The 19,517-nt window shown below is 44.7% G+C and overlaps 1 protein-coding gene and 1 long non-coding RNA gene across 2 annotated transcripts in view; both read left to right on the top strand.

Annotated features, from left to right (window-relative positions):
* Positions 1 to 1,113: 1,113 nt before the first annotated feature.
* The window catches only part of PDE7A (phosphodiesterase 7A), a 41,565-nt gene continuing 23,161 nt past the window's right edge, over positions 1,114 to 19,517 (top strand). Inside the window, exon 1 of the mRNA XM_053468370.1 lies at positions 1,114 to 1,950. Coding sequence (XP_053324345.1) covers positions 1,813 to 1,950 — 138 coding nt within the window. The 5' untranslated portion in view covers positions 1,114 to 1,812. The remainder of the gene's footprint in view (positions 1,951 to 19,517) is intronic.
* LOC128498086 (uncharacterized) lies at positions 3,665 to 4,038 on the top strand. Its single transcript, XR_008354386.1, has 2 exons — positions 3,665 to 3,706; positions 3,754 to 4,038. It is a non-coding gene; the product is annotated as an uncharacterized LOC128498086 (long non-coding RNA).

Raw genomic sequence — 19,517 nt, 5'->3', positions numbered from 1 at the left:
TGTAACAATCAGCATTAATGTATCGGTAATGCTGGTGTGCCTCCGGAAAACACACCATCAATTACATTTTCCTTTATACAGCTCGCAGCCACATTCATTTCTAGGCTCCCCTCAGCTGTGTAGATGGCACCCCATCTCCCTAGGCTCCTTTTGCTCATCCTCTGTAGCAGTGTAAAAGAATGATCAGTGCTACAATGTTTAAGAATGAATATACTTTGAATTCTTGAGAAGTTAAGCACACATGATAAGTCTCCTTCACATAGTTTCAGTCTGAAGAGGCGATATCTGTGGTTCGCTGTGGTTTATGTAACCTTATATATTTTTTATCTTAATCATCGGGCCAAGTCTACTTATGTATTGTAGCAGAAGCACTAGGGGTGTATTGGTAGTGGCCTTAAATTAACACTCTGAAATTGGATGGAAGTACATTGAAATCAATGGGATTTCATGTTACATTCTTGTGAGTTGAACGGCAGCTCCTTGCAGATGTGAGTTTAACTCCCATTGCGTTCAGTGGTGCGCGTGATCTCAGCTCACACGTGTGTGAACGGCGTGATGAGCAGCAGCCACTTGCACATACGTCAGCTGAATTTACAAAAAAATAAAATAGGGAATGGAATGTTGCGTTAACTGGTTAAATCCTTAAGGGAATTTATTTTGATGATTATTTCTTGCTAAAATTTACAACTTAACTAAAAGCACTTTAAGATGTCACCATCAGATCTCCTGTCAGAGGTGAAAATATGTGTCTTCTGTTAAAGGGCACCTCTTGAAAATGTACTCAAATTCCATGCATTTGTGACTGCTGGCGATGATGTCAGAGAACTATCATTTAAGTAAAAAAAATAGTATATCTGTTCAGCATATCCTACAAACATGACTTGAAAGAGTTGAGGTGAGCACGTGCAGTGCAAAGCACGTGACTCATGTCTTAAGGGCAGGACAATCGCCTACTATGAGACAGGTCAGCATAAGGTAAAGCCCAGGGAGCTGGAATACCCCTGTTTGCGTCGAAACCTGCAAGAGGATCGCCTCGCGCATGCAGTGGACCAATCCCTATAAAGCTTACAGCTAGAAGCAGCTGCATTCACCAATCACAATCGCCCATTAGAAAGCCGGTAGGCGGCTTCTGCTCGTGTCACTTAGGGTGAAAGCGCCCCACCTCCAGCAGTAGATGCGTGCGGCCGTAGATATGAGCAGCTGCTCGCGCATATAAACACATTGTGCGCTGTGAGCCGTCACTCTTCTCTCCTGCTCTAGCTCATTGAAAGCGCTGCGCGGCCATTATTCTCCTCTGTCGGAGTCTGGTTTGTGGGCGGGGTCACGTCATTACGTCACTTCATTGGCGTCTGCGAAGCCCTGTGCGCATGGGCAGCAGGTGAAAGAAAAAAAAAAAAGAAAGGAAAAAAAAAAAGGACCCGTCCGTGCTGCGGGATCGTATGCCCGCCGCGCGGGACGCAGGGTTTATGGGGAGATCGCAGGACTGTCCCGCTCAATGCGGGGCGCCTGGCACCCTCACCTGAGTGCATGTCTCTGTATATACTCATCTATAGGGTTTTCTCGGCCAGGAAAAAGAAATCAGACACACAATCGGCGGATGATGCGCTAGAAATGCTTCCTTTATTGGACGGGAATACCACTTGTCTCTGGATTACATCCTGATTGCCGCTTTTTTGTTTTTAACCCTTTAAACGCCCGTCCTTTATTGATGCACAGGTGCGCGTTAGTGCGGCCACGCTTAGCAGATCTTTTGCCTCCTGGCCGTCTCCTCTTTGCGGTTATCGGTGGGTTGCCCCCCTGAGGCAGTGTTCAATGGAAGTATGTTACCAGCTGCCGGTGCTGCCCTTGGACAGGCCGGTACCCAAGCATGTTCTGAGCCGCAGAGGTGCCATCAGTTTCAGCTCCAGCTCTGCTCTCTTTGGATGCCCCAATCCCAGGCATCTGTCTCAGGTAAGGGGTGAGGAGGGGGCATTGTCTTTATACATGTTCAGTGCTGCTGGATGGGGGTGTATTCAGCACAGTGCTGTGGAAAGCATCGGTTTTTGACTGAAATTGTTATAATTTCAATATTTATTGGTTTATATAGCTCCATCATATTCCGCAGCGCCGTACAATGGGACTTAATAAGTAGCGCACCATGTAACAACTGGGGAGTACAGAAACAATAGGTGGCGAGGGCCCTGCATCGTGTGTATATGTATTTTTATTTATGATGTACTTCAAAGGTAGGTACGGTGTAGTCAGGAGTACGGAAGCCCGCAGGCGGTTTGATCGGGGTGTAATCGGTATGAATATAGTGCATTCTATAAAGCTTTTTACCTGTACGTTGTCACGCGTCGTCCCAGCTGCCCATGTTGGGTTTGGAACAATGTGCCTTTTGTCGAGTTGCTTATTTATTGTCAATTAGCAGCGCCCTGTCACAATCTTTATTAATTTTTTTTAATGAATTTGATCAACTGGGAGATGAATAATGTCATTAACCGGCCTGCCTCTGCCTTCCGGAGCGACTGATAAATTCTCATAAAATCTGAATTATTTAAATGCCTTTTTGATATTTTAATAGTAAACACAAACTTAATACTAGTTGGGTTTAGCTTTAGCGTTTCAAACAGGCAGCTTTTACGTATGATATTTTGGAAATGAAAATACAGCTTTACGTAAAAAAAAATAAATAAATAAAATCCCCTAAAATTATGATATTGTGAAAGTTTATTATTTGTTTACTAAAGGTTGCCCAAAGCAACGGCATGCGATCATCCTGGTTTCGGTCTAATATGATTTTGTCCCTGTGTGTTTAACATGTAAATGGGGGGGGGGGTTGGGGATATGATTTCGGCATGAATTGTCGAATTAATATCTTGTAGACCCAGCAATTGTTATGTATCAAGCTGGGCAATAATAAGACCCACTTATTGGGGATATTACTATTTTCAATCTGGTCTGTTCTGGCCATGCATGGGGAAAAAGTTAAGAAATACGTGTACATTTAAAGGGACCATGTAGCTATCGTAAGCATTTTAACTGATGGCTCGAGTGTCTCTTGAACATGGTTTTTATATGTTGGCCCAGTAAAACGTATCAATTAGTTGAGAAATATAAAATAAAATGTAGCTGATGTCACCAGCATGTCCGTATCAAAAGCCTTGATCATCCGGTCAGCCCTGGCTGGGCAAAGATATGGTTAGAATTCTGGCTCCACTTTATTAAGTCATATAAACACTTTGAGATTTTGTTCGACTTCTAACGTGTTTTCAGATAAAGGATTCCGGATGAATCTGACTGATGACCACGAATATAACCGGAACTTGGCCGGTTCTTTAGGTGACCTGGTTATGCACCTAGCAATCGGAACTGTCACAGGCTGTAAACATAGAATCATATAATTCGATGGCAGATAAGAACCATTGAACTCGTCTAGTCTGTCCATTTTTCCTGTAGTAAGACTGGGGGTTTTAATCAGTCCTTGGTCTTGTCTTAGATTTGTGATAGCTTTATGCGATTTCCTTACTTTATTAACCTCTACCACTTCACCACCTTCTTAGTGAAACTTCTATACCTCACATCTAAAACTCTCACTCTCTAGTTTGAAATAAATTTCCCCCTGTTACTTTGTTAGAGACACTTAAATACTTAAAGGGATTTATCGCATCGGCAGATATTATATGGGGGCTCATTGGAATTGGACCAGTGGAAGTGTCAACCTACCGTTATTTCCATACAGATAGAAATTTAGGTAATTTTAGCGTCTCTTAGAAGAGTGGAATCTGTTTTAGGCAGGTGTGAAAAAATACTGTAAAGTAAAAAATTTTTTGTCATTTAACAAAATACAAAGTGAGTTAACAAAAGAAAAGTCAAATCAATATTTGATGTGACCACCCTTTGCCTGCAAAACAGCATCAAGGTACACTTGCACGAAGTGAGAGATTTTGTAGGCATGTAGTTACGTGTATGAACAAACAATTTTTCCTAACGGGTGCTAATGATCATCAATTTTAATATGTAGCTTGGAACGCAATCAATCATTAACTGAAACAGAAAGAGCTGTGTAGGATAGGAACAGCCAAACTCAATAACAAGGTGAGGTTGCGATGATAGTTGGAAAAAGTCCTACACCATGGCAAGACTGAGCACAGCAACAAAACACAAGGTAGTTATACTGCATCAGCGAGGTTTCTCCCAAGCAGAAATCTTAAGGTAGGCAAGAGTTTCAGATGTTCTGCCCAAGCTCCATCGAAGATTCGGGCAATGTAGAGGACCGTGGATGAAGTGTTTGGCCGAAAACAATCAGTACAGCAGATGAAGACGCATCATGCTTACATCCCTTTGCAATCGGAAGATCTGCAGTAGTGCTGTTAGCTCACATTGATGGAAAACAGTGGGATCCTGGTACACCTATCTACTGTCTGGAGAAGTCTGGTCAGCAGTGGTCTTCATGGAAGGCTTGCGGCCATACCTAGCGTCTCGAGTATTCATGAAAATAGAGGAACTGGGGTGCCGAAAAATGGCAGCAGGTGCTCTAGACTGACAAGTCAAAATTTAAAAAAATTGGTTATAACAGAAGGCAATTTGTTCGCCAACGGACTGGAGAGGGGAATGAGTGGTGGGAACAGCGAAGCAATGTGGAGGTTCCTTGCAAGTTTGGAGCTGCATTCCTGCAAATGCAATTGGGGATTTGGTCAAAATTCTGAATGCTGACAAATACAGGCAGATATTTATCCATCATGCAATACCATCAGGGAGGCATCTGATTGGCCCCAAGTGTATTCTGCAGCATGACAATGTCCCCAAACTTACAGCCAAATTCAGTTAGAACTATCTCCAGCGTAAAGATGAACAAGGAGACCCTGGAAGTCCTTGGAATGGCCGCCACAGATCACTAATCTCAACGTTATTGGGTCTGTCTGGGATTATGTGGGGAGATAAGCAATTGAGGCTGCTTAATCCACAGAACAACTGTAGTTAGTTCTCCAAAATGTTTGGATTTACCTACCTGCTGAGTTCCTTAAACTGTGTACATAAAAAAAAAATAAAAAAAAATATATATATATAGATGCTGTTTTGAAGACAAAGGTTGTCCACACCAAATATTGATTCAGTTCACTCAGTTTTCATTTTGTTAAATTATAAAATTGAACATGTCTGTTTTTGAAAGCGTTCTCGCTCTACAGCATTTTTCACACTTGCTTAAATGTTTGCAAAGTACTGTGTGTATAATTGATATATATGTGTGTGTGTGTATGTGTATATATATATACATACATACATTTTCACTTAGATGATACTACAACTGATCCTGGATTGTTACACTAGAAGAAAATTGGGGATATCACTGTGAATATCCTCATGAAGTTTAGAACAGTCTACTGTCCCTGATGGCACCACTAAGGAAGAATACGTATTTCAGTACCCGGTCAGCACTTTAATTTGCATTCTTCAAAAACTAAAAATATTAGCCCTTGTTTGAATGAGACGTCGTGCTCTGTGGTCCAATGATTCTTGCCAGTGATTGGCTGCTTCAAGTCAGGAAAGGGGTCCTGTTGGAATTACTTTGCTGTGTGCACTTACATGGGTCCCAAAAACTACTGCCAGCCAGACATCTCTTGGACCCTATGAAAAATGTGAAGGGGACCATGCAGCTGTCCTATGCATTAAACTGAATATTCTGGCTCAGGGGGGCCTTTTTAACATCACTATGTTGACAGAGTAAAAGGTATCCACTAAAAAACATTTTCTTTTGGGCTATTATGGATATTTTTTTTCTGTGTTTACAGTTTGAGGATTATTTTTTTGTTAACCAGCTCTGCTGACACTGGACAATCTTTACTGTCCTGTTTTGTAAAATAGTTTTAGATTTATATTTACAAAAATAAATGCTAAAGAAGGACATTATGGAAGTATTGTGTACTTAAACTACACAGTCTTATTGCCTCATAATTTGTGACATCATATATACTAACAAACGGGCACACTGCTGAGAGCGGCCCCGGGGCTGCTTGGTGCAAACAGTGTTTGCTGCAGATAACTTACATAAAAAAGTGTTTGTGTTCATATCTGGATCAATTTAGTAAAAACTGTCAACTTCTGTCTACGTCAAAAAGCTTCTGAATATTATTTTAGAAAAGCAGAACATACAGCACTATAAATGATAGAATAAACGTTAATATTTAGTCTTAGCTTACTTTTTTTATTTTTTTTTTGGCCTTCTTTTGGATCAAAAGCAGGAAGGATAAGTAGAAGGGTTGACCTTGATGGACTTAAAGGAGTGCTGATTCAAACATGCACGCTGATTAGATCTGAGGCAAAGCCGGTTACACATGCATACACAGATGAAAAAGGGGCCCTAAGCAGAGCTTACATGGGGCCCCCAGTATTGTGTTGCACCTGTTTATTTGCACATACAGATATCATTCTTGAATGGCTCCACGATTCCAAATGACTTCTCCTGTAGTCACATTAATGTTCTCTTGGTTTGTTGACATTTCTAATATTTCCTAAATCCACCTTATCTTCTCTCTGCACGTAAACTATTAATCCGTTTTGTGCTTTTGCCTTTTCAGTTTGTTGCTTCCCACACCCTGTAATCTGTGCCAATTTCAGCTGCTTTAAAGGGATAGTCGGGACTCCTCGAGCCCATTGCTAAAATTTCAAGGGCTTACCTGTTATCTTTCTGCAATTGAGCTTTCTGGCTGCCGGCGATCCAAGCAACTGAGACGGACCGTTTAACCGTTTAGTTACAGTTGCCATGAAGTGGGCAGATTGTAATACGGATTGTATGAAAGGGCTCTGAAACCTCAACAGTCGCCTGAAAATAGCAGCCGATGGTATTCCCTCCCACAGCATGGCTTGGAGGGAAGGCCATGCTTTGTCGTAAAGTTTTACCGTGACCTTTGGAATTATCTGAGATAACGTTTGGAGCTCTGTTGTATATTTAGACTGTTTTTTATTACTATTGCAAGTGTGATTTCACATAGAACCTTATATAACGTTATACAATGTACAGAAGAGTGAGCAGTTGATTCAGCTGTCCCTCGTACTTTGGGGACTGCTCATCAAATACAAATTCTCAAAAATACATTTTTTTGACACCAGGACATACTGTAGGCTAACCTGTACTCTGCTAATCTAGTTTATACTTTGATCAAAATGTCCTGAATTTAGCTCTTATGGTATCTATAAGTTTATAGCCTAGGGTTTTCAAGCCTTTCACCAGGTCGCCATGACGACTAGAAACCGCTTACTGGCCAGGGCTGGCATTGTGAATCTGGCACCCTACGCGTGGACATTACGTGACCCTGTGGAGTGCCTTACTGCACCCTGCAGGAAATAGGGTGCCAGATTCACAATGGCAGAAGACAGACATCCATGTATAGTCTAGGGATGCACTGATATATCGGGCTGCTTACCTGCGTGTTGGCCCACAGTGTGCGAGCAGCATCTTGGCCAGGAAACGCAAGAACCCAGCAGATTCATGTGAATGCATGTCACATGACTCTGTTCCGTTCCTTCTCATCCTCTGGGGGCGTGCCCATAGAAGTTCGAGAGGAAGCAGCAGGGCCCCTGCAGTAGTCTGCGAGTGAGATCTGCAGTTCAGGTAATGGGGTGGGGGAGGGTGTATGAGCAAGTATGTGTAACTAAGGGAATGAATGAGTATCTCTATAAATGAATGAGTATATGTGTGTGTGAATGGGATAGGGGGCCTGTAATCACACTCCTATCATGCCCAGGTTCTTTTTTTATTTTATTTTTGTGTATTACTTTTAATAAAAATGGTTAACACACCAAAATTGGACAAAAATGCAATAACAATATTTCGGTTTCGGTCCAGAATGTCCATTTCGGTGTATCCCTATAATGTATACTGCTGGAGTCAGTGTGTGTGTGTGTGTACGCGCGCGAATGTATAGTGCCAGAGTCAGTATGTCTGTTGTAGTCATTATGTGTATGTGTGCGCATAGTGTGTATTTTTATATATGTATAGAATTGGCCAGTACATGTATGTTGGATATTTAGTACAGGTGTGGTGTTACTGTAAGGTGTTAGTGACTGTAAGGTGTTAGCGTGTGTCTGTTGCTGTATGGTGTAGTGTGTAAGGATAATAGTTAACCATGCAAGCTTGAGTCTTTATGGTGTAAAATACCTCTTGTCGTGAAGGGGTTAACTGTACGAAGAAAGTGTGTTTTCTGTCATATTGCCTTAATAAACACCCTTTAACTACAGACTAGGGGGGAATACATGAAAATAAAAACGTTGAAGAAATAATTTTTTTTTGTCTGTCTCCTAGATCCAAACCAGATTCGCCAACCCCCCGCGTTAGAGAGCGTTTTTCTAAGATCAAAGCTAAAAGGCAGTCAGAAAAATCGACACATAGTTATGTTTTAGAGTACTGTAGAGTGTTTTCTTTCTTATTTCCATTTTGCTTTAAAAGCAGCACTTAAGGGACACGGCACCATCAACAAGAATGTATACCAGACCTCCAACTTATAGGCTGCGGCAAAGCCTGGATGGCAGCATCGTTGGCAATGCTGCGCATGCCCAGTGCACTGCCCCCTCCGTGGTCTGGTCTGACATGTGGGAACACTTTCTGCATACACGTGTGGCTTGTTAAATCCCCTCGGACCTCATGGTAGTCACCATGACATGCCCTTTCAGTGAGGGGGAGATGTATTTGGCCAAACACGCTTGTACGCTAAGAAGCGTGGGGGGGTAGAATATGGAGGGGTTTCTGCAGAATCAGTCCACATGTCTGCAAAGAAGAAGACAAATGTGTAAAGGGGCCACGAATCGTACGCACGCATATGATGTCATATGTGTGTGCTGTGCCCTGTTATGAATGTATACTCGGGTGTCTCTACGGTTAATGTTTGTAAGTGAATTCTGTGTGTCTGTTATACTGACTCTTAGTAAATGAATGCCCGCATGTTTGTGACATCATAGTAAATATATAAACAGGTGGTCACAGTGAGGCATGCTACTCCTTTAAAAGCTGTGTGTTCACAGAGCTATGTATAATCTGGACGTGGGTATTTGGTGTCTACTTGAAGAATTCTTTTAGCTGAGATATATTGTTATAGCGGATCGGCCTATGAGATGTTAATAGTGTTCAAAAACATGTCAGTGTGACTTCGTCACTTTGTTGGATCAGTTGTTTGTTGGGAAGGCATACACCTGCCTGGCCTGATCACTTGGGGTATGGCATGCTGCGTTTTGCATAGATTACTGGAGATTTAATCTAATCTGTTTCCATTGCGGTTAGTCCTGCCTTATGCTATGGTGTCCATTCCTCATTGGAATTTCTTTAGTCAGAGGGTCCAGGTGGGAGGCTAAGACTGAGCCATTCTATTTTGTCTAGCCGATTGGGGTCCAGTAACAGAACTAGAACACATACATATGGCTAATATGCAGCTGCCTCAATACATAATACTTTGGGAAACCTAGAGCTGTGTTAGACACACTGCAATGTTTTGTTTATTTGTTTGTTTTTTTTAAAAAACCTATTTTTGCATCCAATGAAAATCTATTTTTTTAATCTGAAAAGTTTCCTTTTGAGGTTGTGTGTATGTCCTACTACCCCCTTTATGGAAAGATCTATTTATTTTCAAAGAATGAAAAAGCACATTTTAAAGCTAGCGTAACATAGCTAGAAGTGAAGGGCCGTCTGTAATGGGCACCACACTAAGTGATGAGTCATCCGCACAATAGGAATCTAGTTCTCTAAACTGCACAATTATCAGTATTTTACATCAAATGCCTTTTATGGTATAAAAGTGAATAACTGGACTTTGGGCCTTTTACCCCTTTGCATGTCAGGGTAATATTGTTTGGGTTAAATGCCATAGCATACCATAGAAGCAGAAATAGACGTTTGGCCAAGAATGATATGTGATTTGCCCCTCTGGTGCACCTGCTGCTTTGGAATGCATTCCCCTTGTTTTCTTTATCTTTCTGCCCAAGAATCTTGGGGCTTGGAATCCACAAAAAATCATGTACATATTCGTTTTTATGCTTTAAAGGAAATAAAATATAAATTTATATAAAAATATGTATTTTTTTTTAAGTTACTAATGGAGGGTGAAGGTTTGGCATGTGGAAGGGCACCTGTGATGTCACAATGTCAGATCCGTGCACGTTCAGAAACCTCATCTGAGAGCCTCCAGTTTTAAGTGTAAATTCTCGGCTTCAGTCTCCAGACAAGCACACGACATTATTCCGCCTCTAAATACCGTATTTGCTCGATTATAAGACGACCCTGATTATAAGACGACCCCCCAAAATCTGAATATTAACTTAGGAAAAAAAGAAAAAGCCTGAATATAAGACGACCCCAAAGGAAAAAAGTTTTACCAGTAAATGTTAATTCATGTAAACTATTTTTCCCTTGCCATTCCAGGTGGCACATGAGAAGAGAAGGCTCCGCCTACCAGGTAGGGCAGGAAATACTATAAAAAAAAAGGAGACCTCCCCCTTCCTCCCCAGTGTTGTTTCCTGCCCTACTCAGGTAGCGGTTAGGCTGAAGCTTACCTTTCCTTCCTTTTTTTGTTTTCTCGGAGCCCCGGGGGGGCGTCCTTTTCTGATACCCGGCAGCGGTCCCGTGTGGATCCAGGGTTCGTGCGGCAGCCTCGGAGGCTGCAACTCCGCGTGTATCGCGGCAACGCACACGAGGCTCAGTCCTCGTTCGGCTCTGCCCACAGCCCAGGGGGCTCACTGGGATGTATATCCCCGGGCTCCGGTTCACTCCGTCCCGGGGAATCCTCAGAGTGTGGCACGGCAGGAGGAGATCTCTAACCGGCTGTGCCGGTTTTCTCGGCACACGTTCAGATCTCCAATCGGCTTCACTTCCGGTGCAGCGACCCGGGGTCACGAGAGGTCAATTGGCTGGGAATTTCCGGATGTGAGGTTTCCGGCCCTGGGCACCTAAATGCCTCTGTATACAACGCCAGAATGGGTAAGATCTTTCCTTGCTGTTGGTTTCTGTGCTGTAGTTTTGCATCTACCTCTCTGCTATTGTGCCTGCCCGTGCCTGAGGATTGTCTACTGCCATTTCAAGTAGGTGTTGCCCTCTTTGCTTGGAAGAAGTTTTACGTTGCCTATGCCATTGTTTTCTACAGTTACAGCTTGTGTTTCTTCTCCTCAGTCATGTCAGATAAAAATCAGGATATCCCTCCTGAAGCCTCCCCACATAGGAAATATGTGGGAAAGTCAAAACACAAGCCTGTTCATCCTGCAAAAAGACCCTGCTTGACCCTTCGGTCAAAACGTGCAACTCCTGCTCTCGGCCTAAAGAAGTTTCCGCAACGGAATTTACCTCCTGGTTGAAGGGGGAACTTCAGTCTACCTTTGACTGTTTTCGAGCCATGGCAAGCCCCTCTCAGGCACCCCTGCAACAACCTTACCAGCAGGGTCCACCAAATTACCTCCCGGATAACCCGGAAGATTATTTGGCTCCTTTTTGAATATGACTACAGAAACAGGGAAACTCTACTCTGAATCTCCAGGAGGACATACCATTTGCAAAACCAGATCCTTTTCAGGGTCACTCTAGGAAACCGCAGACCTTTCCAGTCCACGATTCTCTTTCTGCCATTATCACAGAGCAGTGGAAATTTCCTGACAGGAGATTCTTCACATCCTTGAGAACCAAGAAGCTTTTTCCTTTCGATAATTAGAATTCTGAGGCCTGGGAAGTCCCCGAACCGAAAGTCGACACCGCAGTAACCAAGGCCACAAAAAAAAAAAAAAAAAAAAAAAAAAAAAAATAGCCATTCCGTTGGTAGACGCGGCCCATTTCAAAGACCCCATGGACCAGAGGGCTGAGGTCTGCCAAAAGGTCTTCTGAAGCAGCAGCGGCGAATTTCGTCCAGCGATTGCTATGGTGTCAACTTCTAGAGCCATTAAAATCTGGCTCCAACAGGCGGTGGAAGACTTTGCAGCTATTCGAGAGACTGAGCAGGTCGCTAGCAACCTGTCCGGCACCTGCTTAGCAGTTGATTTCATCTCCGATGCCTCCATTGAATCAGTCCGTACGTCTGCTAAAGCCACTGCGCTTTCAGCGGTTTCTAGGCGAGCACTCTGGCTTAAGTCATTGTCTGCTGATAATGCCTCTAAACACAAGCTGTGCAGCATTCCGTTCCAGGGGAGCCACCTCTTCGGCAGCGATCTCGACACGATCCTAGGATCCACCACGGGGGAAAAGCACTGGTTACCTCAGAGGGAAGGACCACCTTGTTTCAGATCGAGTTTTTACAGAGCTCCAAGAGAGAGAGAGTCCTACAGGCCCTGAACCTCCAATCAGGACTACCAGTCCTTTCGGGGTAGGCAGGGACAGTAAAGCAGGAAGGTTCTGATGCCAGCAGGCTTCAGGTAGAGGGCAGGTTGACCGGTTTCATTCATGCCTGGGGAGAGATCACCTCAGACCCCTGGGTCCTTCGTATCATAGAACAAGGCTATGCTCTGGAGCTTACTCACCTACCTGCCCGGAAATTCCTGCTGTCCATGCCCCCTGCAGATCCTTGGAAAGATCGGGTTTCTTCGCCACGCTCAACAACTTAATTCTCGAAAGAGCTCTGGTCCCGGTTCCTCATCAAGAGATAGGAGAGGGAACCTACTCCCAAGTCTTTGTCCAAAGCCATCTGGGAAATTCAGGCTAATAATCAACCTACAGGTGGTGAACACCTGTATCAGATACACCAGGTTCCGGATGGAATCCCTGAAGTCCGCCACAGAGATCATTTCTTCAGGGGACTTCATGGTCACCATAGATCTGCGGGATGCCTATTTACATGTTCCCATCAGACGAGACCACCAAGATTCCTCCGTCTGGCGGTTCCATTACCTCAAGCGATTCGACATTTTCAGTTTCGGGCTCTTCCGTTTGGAATTGCTTCAGCACCTCGGATCTTCACGAAGCTCATGTCGGTGGTCGTGGCCTTCCTGAGGCAAAAAGGCATAAAGGTGGTCTCATATCTGGACGATTGGCTCCTCGTAGCGGTCTCAGCAACTTTGCTCCAGTCCCATCTGGAGTTTTTTTCTCAGGACCCTCCACGACCTAGGATGGCTAGTACACAGACTCAAGTCACAGTTACTTCCAAACAGACGTCGTACCTTTCTGGGAATGATCCTCGATTCACACGTACAGAGGACGTTTCTCCCTCGGGACAAGATCCCAAGATTGAGGGAATTCACACAAGCGGTTCTAACGAACAAGTCAGTGTCCATTAGAGCCATCATGTCTTGGCTCGGCCTAATGACCTCCTCCATCTCAGCGGTTCCCTGGGCACTTGCTCATGCAAGACCTCCTCAACAGTTCCTGCTGGATCACTGGGATCGCTCCAGGATGTCCTTTCGCAAGAACGTCCAACTTTCCCCCTTCGTTCGGGAGTCACTCCGATGGTGGCTGACAGCCAGAATCTCTCACAGGGGCTCTCTTGGCAGACGAGAGTCTGGGTGGTAATTTCCACCGACGCCAGTTTGAGAGGCTGGGGTGCTGTTATGGGAAGCAATATTACCCAGGGAACTTGGTCTCCTCGGGAATCAGACCTGCACATCAAATTTCTGTTAGCGGTCTGGAGGGCTCTAAGGTTCTGGTCTACAATCCTGCGACACAGGTCCATCAGGATCCTTTCAGACAACGTCACCGTTGTAGCCTATTTGTCCAAACAAGATGGCACCAGAAGCAGGCGCCTGCAGACCCTGACCGCTCAGATCTGCCGATGGGCGGAGTTCAGTCTCTGCATTCTCTCCGCGGTTCATCTCAAGGGTTCACTGAATCAGGAGGCGGATTACCTCAGCAGGAACTCGGTACTTCCGGGAGAATGGTCCTTACACAAAAGGGTCTTCGCTTTCATCACGGAGAAATGGGGTACTCCTCAGATAGACCTGATGGCCACGCACCTAACCGAACAGGTACAGGAGTTTTTTTCTCTCTCTCCAGTTGGCCGTCCCCGAGCCCTGGAAGCACTCTCGCAGACCTGGGATTTCAATCTCGCGTATGTTTTTCCTCGGCTTTCCCTTATTTCCAGAGTGCTCCGGAAGATTCGAGAAAACCCTCAGTGTCATCCTGGTTGTTCCTTTCTGGCCTCGAAGAATCTGGTTTTCGGACCTTATCAACCTGGCCGTAGACGAGCACATGCTTCTTCCTCAGGTGAGGGATATTCTCGTTCAAGGCCCTGTTCTCCACCCAGATCCCTCCCGGCTCAACCTCTCAGCATGGCTTCTGAAGGGAGATCCTGACCTCAAGGGGATTACCTTCATCGGTAGTGGAAACGATTCTCTCCAGCCGCAAGAAAACTATGGCTGCTAAATACCAGAAGGTTTGGGAAACGTTCATCACCTGGTGCTATGGGCACGAAGTATCCTCTCCATCCATCCATGAGGTGCTACGCTTTTTACAAGACGGCTTTGATAACGGGTTACAACCTGCTACTATCAAGGTCCAGATCTCAGATCTCAGCTCTCAGCAACTGCTTGGACTCCAATCTGGCTTCCCATCCCTGGATCTCCAGATTTTCTAAGGGGATGTGCAGACTTCGCCCTAGGCTCCGTCCGTCGGTTCCACCTTGGGACCTTAACCTCGTGTTGCACCAACTCACCACATCTCCTTGAGCCTCTAGAGGATACCTCTCTAAAGCTGCTCACCTACAAGGTTGTCCTTCTAGTAGCACTCGCTTCTGCTAGGAGGGTGAGTGAGCTCCAGGCTCTCTCCAGAGTGGAACCTTTTCTCAAGATTCTGCCGGACTGCGTTATCCTCCGTTTACCACCGGAGTTTCTCCCTAAAGTTGTCTCACCTTTCCTTTCTGATCAGGAGATCGTCTTACCTACGTTATGTCCGGATCCCAAGAATCCCATGGAGTTGGAACTCCACTCGCTAGACCTGCGGAGATGTATCCTGTCTTATCTCTCGCGTACATCCGCCTGGAAGAAATCCAACGCACTATTCCTGTCCTTTGCGGGGACCCGCAGGGGCAGAGTAGTGTCCAGGGCTTCCATAAGCCGCTGGCTTAAGGACGCAATCACCTTATGTTTCATCTCCGCGGGAAGAGTGCCTCCCTCCGGCCTGAAGGCACACTCGACCAGATCCGTCTCGACATCCTGGGCTGAACTCTCCGGGGTGAATCCGTCTCTCATTTGCAAGGCAGCGACCTGGAGGTCGATTCATACGTTCGTAAGGCACTACAGGCTGAACCTTCATCTCTCTGACGAGTCTCAATTTGGTCGTCGTGTCCTGCAGACTGGAATCCTTCCCTCCCTATCTTGCTAAATCTTCTCATGTGCCACCTGGAATGGCAAGGGAAAGAGAGAATTCTTACCTGGGAATTCCTTTTCCTTGTCCATTTCCAGGTGGCACACTTTTACTCCCACCCATTAAATTTACTTTTGCTTGTCTATTATTTGCCTGAGTCTTTCTTTTTAACCACACTGGGGAGGAAGGGGGAGGTCTCCTTTTTTTTATAGTATTTCCTGCCCTACCTGGTAGGCGGAGCCTTCTCTTCTCATGTGCCACCTGGAAATGGACAAGGAAAAGGAATTCCCAGGTAAGAATTCTCTCTTTTTAATAAAAGCTATGATTGAGAAAAATATTTTTTTTGTTTTTATTTCTTGTATTTTCCAACCTGTCCCCCAGTTACGCACATCTGCCCCCAGGCTTGCCACTCCAATATGGCACTGTGGCCCATGATATGCCTTTTTAACCCTCTATATGCCACTGTGCCCCATGGTATGCCTTTTGACCCCCTATGTGCCACTCTGCCTCCAGAAATGCCTTATACCCCTAAATCCCATTCTGGCATTTAGGTGGTTAAAATGCATATTATGGGGCAGAGTGGCATATAGGGAGGTATAAGGCATTTCAGGAGGCAGAGTGCTCTATTAAATGCCCCTTAACGCCACTCCAGAAATGCCCTATGCCCCCATTTAACACACACACCCTATACCCCCATTTAACTAACACACACACACACACACTCTCACTCTCACCCCCCCTCCCCCCACTCTCACCCCTCTCTCCCCCCTCTCTTACCGGTGCTTCCAGCCGGGGCAGCGGGTTGATGTCGCCTTCTGCTGCAGCCGGAAGGAGGTGTGGCTAGCAGCGGGGGTTTGTATGCGTCCGTCGCGTATACTTTCCCCGGCTGTCAGAGATCAGAGTTCCACGCACCGGTGCGGGGAACTCTGATCTCTGACAGTCGGGGAAGGTCTATGCGACGGACGCAGACAACCCCCGCTGCTAGCCACACCTCCTTCCGGCTGCAGCGGACGTTGTCTACGCGAATCGCGTAGACGTCAACCCGCTGCCCCGGCAACACAGCAGGAAGCACCGGTAAGTGTGTGAATGAGGGGGGGGTGAGACAGGAGGATCCAGGTCCCCTGCAGCGGTGCGGGGGATCTGGATCTTAGTCTCCTAATCAGACCTCTATTTGAGGTCTGATTAGAAGACGACCCCGATTAGAAGACGAGGGGTATTTTTCAGAGCATTTGCTCTGAAAAAAACCCCGTCTTATAATCGAGCAAATACAGTATTTTATTCATGCGTGTCAAAATACTATTGAAAAAGTTTTCAGTTATGAAGTACCAAAATAGTTATAGGAATGAAGTGGATTTTTATCTCGGAGGTGAGAGAAAGGAACGTGATGTAATGAAAGGAAGTGTTACGTAGCTGAGGGAGTGGTGAATAAGTAGACAGCCTCTGAGCAGAAATGGTAGAGATGAGGGATTTTAAATATGCATGGGGTTGACATAAGCCTGTCCAGTAGGAATAATGGACTAGAAGGGATGAATGTTTATCTGCCACCAATACGTTTCTGTAAAAGAACAAAGCTGTCTGTGATCGAGCGCGGCCCGAGTCTTATTCCTACCCTTATTTTTCTGCTTGCATTGTTTACTACTTTTCTAAACCCACTTCCATGGCTGTGATTATTTGATTTCTGTAACGATTTGTTTTTATTATAATTTAGCCGCGCAGCAAAAAGACATCCAGCGTTCGTATTTGGCACAAAGTGCATTCAGTGCTGCTGATCAGCATGTTTTTGAGTTGGTTTCATTGCGTGTCCAGACAGGAGAGATTAATTCAGGTTAGCGCAGTCCATGTGATCTGGATGTTTACTTGCTGCCATTAACTGACTTTTATATTGTAACAAAAATGAGATCTTCGGTGTCTGTTGATGGAACGGCCTGGAGTGTCTTATAAAGTAGAGTCAAATATAATTGCTCTTTTCTACATCCATGGGCGAAAACCTTGTGTGCGCTCCTACCCGATGCATTATTCCTAATAACCATACCTGGAATTACATCTTGTAAATGTCATGGCTGGAGAAGCTTTAGAGGGGCAGATGCTGATAGATCCCTGATATAACTTTATAGAATCCTAGGTAACCTGTAACACCCCTCCCCCTCATAGGGCTAAGGTGTCAAAGCACCTATATGCATGAATAAATGGATAGCGCAATCTAGAGCCCTGCGCGGGACGGCTTTCTTAATCCCGCTCCCGCTGATTTTTTGCTCGCTCCCGCAATGTGGGTGTTCCACTCCCGCCACATTTGTGGCCAATCCCACCCGCTCCCGCCACATTTGTGGCCAATCACGCCCACCTCCTAACCTGAACTGCAGATTTCCCGCGCAGTCCCGCAAGGCTGCCTTCTCGCTGCTCCCTCATAGTATCTCTTTTCTTACTCCGCCCAGGAACAAGGCGGAGTCACAGGAAGTGACGTCACATCACGTGACTCTGTTTTGTTCCTGGGCAGAGCAAGACAGGAGACACTGTAAGGGAGCAGTGAGAAGGCAGCTGTGCGGGATTACCTGGGACTGCAGGTACAGTGCCTGACCGCCCGCAACCCCAGCAAGACAGCCCGCAAGGTTTTTGGCGGGACCCGCCTCCCAATGCAGTCCTCTAGCGCGATCATCTAACTTTAATCAATTTTATTAAACTATTAGATGTCATTTCTTTGGTTATCAGGACTGCTCCCGCCAACATGGCTGGCAAAATATAAACACATGCTTTTACGTGTGTTCAATATATAATATATATCTATCTAAAGATATTTATAATCCGTTTTTTGGGGCTGTACTAGAGTACAAAAGCAGCCATCCGTAGAGGTTACAATGTCGAATACGAAATGGGATTGAGAGCATTTAACTGACCGCCACTATAGACAATTATGCCATATTGCTTAGAAAACCATATGACCGCTTAAAAAAAATATTTGGGACATATTTTTTGTTATCCTTTATTGTACAGCGGATGGCATTAAGCTGGATAATAAACCGACCAGCTGCTCTCCTAATGCAATAGTACAGCCATGGGAGGCTTATCGTATATAATGCGTCATTCCAAAAATCCTTTCATGCATTTTTTTTTTTTTTTTTTTTTTTTTTTTTAAATAGCCTCGACACTTTAACATATTGAGTCATCCTGGCCTCGGTTTAATCGCCGTTTGACTCACCTTAAAGGGAAACTGTTAACGAACGCTGGAATTTTTTTTCGGGAGCGGAGATGTGTGGCACGATGTGGCATAACTAGAATGTCGGCTTATTGCGCAACTTTACTTTGTTTTAATTGTTAGTCTGGCAAAAGATTGCTTCCGTGGAGCAGGACAGCGTCGGGTTGTCTTCTTGTGTATCAGGGGCTGTTCTACAAAGTGTCGAGGTGTTGTGTTTCTTTTTTTTTAACTATTTAGACGTAACAAGCATATTTACTGCAGTAATGGTGATTTTGGCACGATATCAGTGAAAATCTACTGTTAAATGATGAATACATAATGCGTCAATGCAAATTTCACAATTACGTTTGTATCGTTAATTCTTTTATTCAAGTACAATAGGTGGAGGATCTGGCTTATAGCTACAGAATTCATTGTCTCCTACCTGAAATAAAAGGTGAGCTGACTAAGAGGAAAGCTGTTTTTATGAGCTTAGATTTTGAGTTTTTCATTGTGTTTGAAACTTTTTTTCATAGCAAAACTCTATTTTTCCTTTGTGGACTGATGCCTTCTTATAAATCTAATGTACAATTATTGGGTTCCTGAGTCTTATAGTTTATTTCACTGCCAGACTATAGCACTCACAAACCAGTTTGATCTTTACTTTATTTCTCTTACCAAGGATCAGTCAATTTTTACTTATTTTGTTTATCCAGCGACGGCAGATTCTGTGGCTCTGCACAGAGAAAAAGTTTTAAAACATTTAAGGATCATTGGCTGCCAGAGCTTGAAAGCTAAATGATTATTGTGTCCATAGTGTATATGGGCCTTTAGGGACAGAGATCTTTCTTGTAATGCGCATGGAGGACTTCTGGTTTGCGGGGCTGCTGCCCTAAGCCAATTCCGTCTGTTCCAGAACACACCACTGACTGACTGAGTGCTGCTCCAGAAATAACGTAGAAAATACACAGAGGGGGACCTCTTGGAGCATAAGTTCTCTGCGTATTCCCACTATTCTGAACTGAGCTACTATGATGAGGTGTCCTTGGTTTTCACAGCGACTTTGTTGCGTTTCTGGCTACTGATCAAGGCATTTGATAAAACCATAAGTCA

The sequence above is a fragment of the Spea bombifrons genome, chromosome 5 (genome assembly GCF_027358695.1).
Source record: "Spea bombifrons isolate aSpeBom1 chromosome 5, aSpeBom1.2.pri, whole genome shotgun sequence".
NCBI lineage: Eukaryota > Metazoa > Chordata > Amphibia > Anura > Pelobatidae > Spea > Spea bombifrons.
Note: the sequence above shows the minus strand (reverse complement) of the source record. Positions and strands in the feature narration are given on the sequence as shown.